This window comes from Bidens hawaiensis, unplaced genomic scaffold, assembly GCF_021521415.1.
Source record: "Bidens hawaiensis isolate Kalapana, Puna unplaced genomic scaffold, B.hawaiensis_p1.1 tig00008037_1, whole genome shotgun sequence".
Taxonomy (NCBI): Eukaryota; Viridiplantae; Streptophyta; class Magnoliopsida; order Asterales; family Asteraceae; genus Bidens; species Bidens hawaiensis.
In genome coordinates, this window is record NW_027491564.1 from 904,797 (window position 1) to 910,888 (window position 6,092).

General features: G+C 38.2%; 1 protein-coding gene across 1 annotated transcript; it reads right to left on the minus strand.

Moving 5' to 3' along the window:
* Positions 1-476: 476 nt before the first annotated feature.
* Positions 477-5,601, minus strand: LOC143636666 (protein ACCUMULATION AND REPLICATION OF CHLOROPLASTS 6, chloroplastic-like). Its single transcript, XM_077104200.1, has 6 exons — positions 5,167-5,601; positions 4,199-4,423; positions 3,235-3,495; positions 1,726-2,698; positions 1,017-1,147; positions 477-773 (listed from the first exon to the last, which is right to left on the minus strand). The coding sequence occupies exons 1-6, from the start codon at positions 5,599-5,601 to the stop codon at positions 483-485; spliced, it is 2,316 nt and encodes a 771-aa protein (XP_076960315.1). The 3' UTR covers positions 477-482.
* Between the last annotated feature and the right edge of the window lie 491 nt (positions 5,602-6,092).

A 6,092-nucleotide genomic window follows, 5' to 3' on the forward strand; every position in this document is an offset into this window, starting at 1 on the left:
CATATCCATGGGTCATGGGTCAAAACAATTTTAACAAATGAGTTATAATTTCTATTCTAATTCTCTAACTCTCATCTCATTCATCATAATTATCCATAGGTAATAGGTCAAAACAATTTTAGCAAATGTTGTATATAAAGAGATTTTTTTTTCTAATTTGTAAATTTAAGATTATCGACCTCTTATTATTTGTATTATATGTTTTATTTTCTTTTTACCATTAATTTTGTTTATTTTTTTTTCAAATAACGGATCTTATTTATTTTTATTATCTGACAAATCCTGTGTAATACACGGGTTTAAAAGCTAGTTGGTTATAAAAGATATGTTTAAACATGCTTTTATTGTTTAAAGTTCAATAATCACTCAGAAATCAACACCAACACAAATGCTATCTATACAAATTTATATGTTTGTTTTTATAAGCAACACCTAACACAACACACATGCTGAGTAACCTAACTAGGGGGAAAAATACATTATTAAGACTTAAGAACAGCACCCTTTGTGATTTTCCACGCTGACTTGGCAAACGACATCTCATAGCGTGTAGTGTAGGTTGAATTGTACGAGTCATTGTTTTCAGGGTTGGTCAAATCGGTCAACTTAGCCGATTCTTCAAGGGTTGCTTCCACAACAGCTAGCCACCCATCTGGTGAAATCGTCACGCTGTCGATGCTGATGTTTAAAAGATTGTACTCCCAAAACCAACCATGTTCACCAATTTCGGTTGCTCGTTCTAACCATATCTTCAACATTTCGCCATCTAATACCTGCAATATCAGCCCGTTTACTTATGAACAGTTGAGGGGTATAATGGTAGTTAAATTGACCTGTTGACTTATGATTTATGAATGATCAAACTAGGTCATTTTCGTCTCTTCAATCAGATCATATAGAAAAAATAACCCACTAGGATGATAGTTTCGCCCTGTAACCGACTATTAAACGCTTTCTTTGAGTTTTCCAATAGTGGAGGAGGTAATATGGGAACCTTAAATTCGAGAACACTTTACCTCGGACAATTTTGAGTAGCAATGATCCGGTCCAAGGGCCTGGGATTTAATGTTCTGCCACTTGCGGACTAGGTCTTCAGCGAAGATTGCATCCATTCTAGGTATTTCACCTTCTTCGACTACAGAGTCCTCTGAAATAGACGATTTTAGATAACTATTTAAAAATATGTTTTTCAACATATTGAACACACGATTAGTCTTAAATCATTCCGGGTGTGAAAGAGCCGAGTTACTTGTGGGGGTTATCTAGGATAGGCTTGCTAAAAGCTTAAGCTAAGCTTAAACAAGCTCAAGCCTATATTCGAGCTTATTTAATAAACAAGCTTGACTAGGCTTGTGAGCCTATGCATGCTTGTTATTTATTTATAATTTTTCTTTATTAATATGTTTAAAAACAATTTTACATATATATACATAAAAATTATTATTAAATATAAATTATGTATACACACCAGAATCGTAGATGTATATAACTAAATTAAATACCTAACAGAAAATAAACGAACCACGAGCCAAGCTCGATCTTCTAAAACTACCCAGGAGCCGAGCTTGGGCTGGAAAAATAGAGCTCAAAATGAGCCAGACTCGAAATCGGCTCGGCTCATGTACACCTCTACAAAAAACCCTACCAGAACAACACCTACTAATTTATTAAAACACTAATCAAATACATTTGAATTACAGTGTAACATGTCTTTTTAGATCATACCCACATTGAGGACATCAGAAGCCACAACCGAATTCACTTCTTTATTAGTGGCAGGGCCTTTCTTAAACGGTAAAAACTTTAAACCCGCCAAAGTCATCATTCCCACCACCACACCCGCACACATAATCTTCATGGCCGCATCTTTTATCTGGTAAGTTATTGTTTCTTGTTCTTTACTTTCATCATCATTATTATCATTATTATTATAATCATTTTCTTCAGAAACAGTAACTAAATCATCAGTCTCAACAACATAGGAATCATCAAACTCGCCGTCATCGTAACGTCTAACAGTAACTTGCGATTCTTGACCGAGTGGAAAAACCTTCTGTAATGCCTGAATTGCTTCGACTTTAACACTACCAAGAACCGCAGTGGCTTCAGCTCCAATTCTTGCAATGGAGGTTATAGCAGCGGCTGCCGCCAACAGCGAACCACCAACACCACCCCCACCGCCGCTGCCTTCTAGCCTTTCTAAAAACCTCAATACAACCGGATCGTCAAAATAATCACCAAGCTTAAAACTAACATCTATAGTATCTCTAAACCTAGGAAAAACAACCTCTGATACCCATGTTTCCAACAACTTACAAAGGCCTGGAAGGTCATTGTCGGGGTCGTTTCCAGAATGTTCTAGAACAAAGGTAACAATAGACGGGTCTAGGTACGGTGAGTTTTCATTGTTTAAACCTAACCATGAACGACACTTGTCAACTTCACCTACAAGAAGTGAACAAAGACCCTGTTCTAATGAGAAATCCACCTGGCGGGTTTCTTTCATGTTGTGTGTGAGTGATGCGTTGTTTAAGGATGTTGATTTGATTTGTTGAAGTTCTTGAAATAAGTTGTTGGCGTCTTCAATATGATGAGGCTTTTTGGCCATGATAGCTTGAGCTACAAGTGATAAAGCAACTCCATAAACCTCAAAGCTTTCTGCTGGTATGCTCTTTGGTGTGGTGCTAAAGAGTTCAATCTTGAAAATAAAAAAGGTAGAAACAAAATTAGACACGTAAATAGATGTAGAAGCTAAAAGCGAGAAGCAATCAGTTTGTAGAGGGCAATATAGGAAATGAGTTGTGTAACACGTCAAAGTGGGTTATTTTTTGTTCAACATAGATACTAGGAGTGTAAATGAGCCAAGCAAAGTCGAGCCCAAGCTTGGTTCGTTTAACTGACTCGAGCTTGGCTAGCTTCTAGCTCTATTTCTAAAGCTCGAGCTCGGCTTGTTTATCATTCATTCATGTACACTTTTAAATATTTTTTTATATTCAATTTAAGTTTATTTAAATAATAAATTTATACATTAATAAAAAAATATATAAATAATAGGTTCATGAGACAGCTTGATAAGTGAAGCTTGGGCTCGATTATTAACCAATCTTATTTTTAGGCTCGAGCTCGTTGAAGCTCGAATCGATTTGAGCTTTTAGCGAGCCCAGGTTGGTTGTCCCAAAACACTTTTTGTCCAAATTGTCCCAACAAAGCATATCAAAATAACCAAATTGCTACCTGTTCCGCTGCAGTCATCCGTAGGAATGCCTCACTCATAAAATCTTCACGTGTAAATCCGCCAGCAACAGCAGCGGCACCACCACCTTCAACAGCCCACAAAATATTGCGCACACCTTGAAGACCTTCAATCCTTCGAGTTCGATAGTCATCATTCAGGGGTAAGGCCAAAAGTTCCAACACGTATCGTGGGTTTATCTCTTCTAAAGTTTCATCAATTTGTGCTTGCAAATCTGGAGCGAGGCTGCTTGCACCTTCTTCCTGAATGAGAGCAAATACGTAAGAAACAGATATATTCTTAGCATGCATCATGAAATATGGGATTTCAAAGAATTAAACAACCTTTTTCTTTGCTTTTTAATTTGGAAAACACAAAAAGAAAACTTTTAATGGAAGTGTAAAAGTAATGGACTACATTTTAACTAAAAGTAATTACAATGGACGGGGAAGCATCCATAACCAAACAAATGTACACGTACCACTACCTAGTATACTCCAACTTACAGCAGAGCTATTGGTAGGGTCAGAGGGTTTGATGTCTATCATAGAGAGGCTACTCCAACTGAGAATCTCAGCTCCAAAAGCCCTCTTATTTTCTTTTCTTAACATGTAAAGAATAGTATAATAACCCATATATCACAAAATATAGCTAAAAGAATCAGATTAAGCACCCATACAAGAATATTAATAATGAAAGCTGTAAACAACCGCTAAAATACAATGATAAGCAACTATAGTTTCAACACATAACATAGAAGATAGACAGAAAAAACAATTGCTAAATATAGTAGCTGTAGATAAAATAGTATATAGACAAGAGCCTTCAATATCTACTAAAATAACCTGAAAGGATGCCCTAGAAATACCTAACTCAGGCTAATAGGCTGAACACAAATCAATTCTAATACTATTGATCTAATATATATTGAACAATAAACATTCAAGACTTCATTAAAAGTCTTACCTGCAATAACTTAAGTGCCCTCTCCAATAATTCACAACCCTTGATATAATCAGGGGGAGACATTGCCATCGTGTCTCTTGAGATTTCGATATAGGACAATGCCATTGCCAACACAACATCCTGCTTGAAGGATTTGGGTAGTCTCTCTTTCAGTAAACTCTCACCAATTTCAAGCACCAACGCATCCTCGCCAATTTCTTGCAACACGCACAACGCTCCTGGAACCTTGAAAATTTTCATCACAATAGAATTGGGTCAATGTTGATATTTAAAACCATAACCATGTCTGGTTTAAAATGCATATATCAAGAGTGCATAATGCGCACATCACATGATGCGATGAGATTGCATTGCCACAATTGATGCGACGTCACATGATGACGATAATATCTTATATTCTAAAATTAGCATTTAACAAGTTAAAATAATATTTACAAACAACTATCTAGTATTTTCATTAATAGAAAACGCCTTGCATACTTGGGATCAAAACACATCATATCGCCACGGGCTATACGTTAGATCAAAAGGATCCTCTTTAGTTGTTCTTCCCCAGATAATTTCTAGTGTAATTTATGTATATTTTAGTATAAATGCAACTCTAATGATCCAGTCATCCAACTCATAGTAGTCATGAACATGGGGGAATCTTATTAAGGACCAGGGGGTCCCGCCCTCCACCCCCTCCCTGTTTTTTTCTTACTAGTGTTACTTTACGTGTTTTCGTCTGTGTAAATTTGCCCGTTTTCGTCCGAAAATTTTGAGCCAGGCCGTCCGTTTATGAAAACTTTTATGCGTATTAACAACACCCTGTTTTCGTCTAAGTTTCACCACTAGTCATAAAAATCGTGAAATATTTATGCTGCATTCGGCACAATTCTAAACAAATTTAAATCATTTACAATCCTAACACCAGCGAGTTAAATTTCGTCAATGGAATAACACAGGGCGGATGCAATATAACTTACATTGTCCCACGGAACATCCGTATCCACTTCATCATCCCCATACTCTCGTCTCAAGCCAGGGTTCGCTAGGGTCTCAAACGCCGCTTGAACAATCTGCCTGCGGCTAATCAAGGCGCCATCACTGTAACCGTGCTGAGGCGGTTGCGAAACCCTAGCTTCATAACACCGGCTAAGTCCGTCGCCTAGGAAGTGCGGCTTGGCGCCGAGGACTCTGTAGAAGTCAATGGGCATGGAGACGTGGCGGTGGGGTGCGGTGGGCGGCGGCAGAGTGAAGGTAGGGCCTGGAGAGTCGGCATTGGTGGTTGCCGGGAGGAACTGGAAGTCGGCGAGGAGGCGGTTGGCCCATTTGCTGCCGGTGGCGGCGTTTGGTCGAAGGTGTTTCTTAGTGGATAACGGCAGACATACGCCGAGCCTCAGGTGGCAGAGAGCCTCCATCGAACAAGAAGAAAAGAAGAATTTTGTTTGCGTTGATATTATAGGACTTGTTTACGAGTAAAGTTTAGCGGGGTGTTTCGTAAACTTCTTAAAATTGCTTTTTATAGTTTTGCTATTTGTTAAAGGTTAAAAAGATCTTAAAACCAAAAATTCCAATCTTTTGGATGATACTTTTGTTTTTATAAAAACCAATTACATAAATACCTACCAACAACCTGCAACTTCATTACTCTATCAACTTCATCTGTATCAAGAGACTTTCATTACTCATCATCAACAACAATCTGCAACTTCATTGACTCATCACCAACTACAAATATTACTCACCACTACCGACCTAAAAAAACGGGGGGGGGGGGGGGGGGGGGGGGGAAACCATATAAGGGAACCTGAGAAGATGAGAAGAGGATTTCAAACTATTCTGACGCTGACGACTCTCCGACCTACACTTAGGCGGCCTGTTATCTCAGACGAGAAGAGGTATGCTTGGT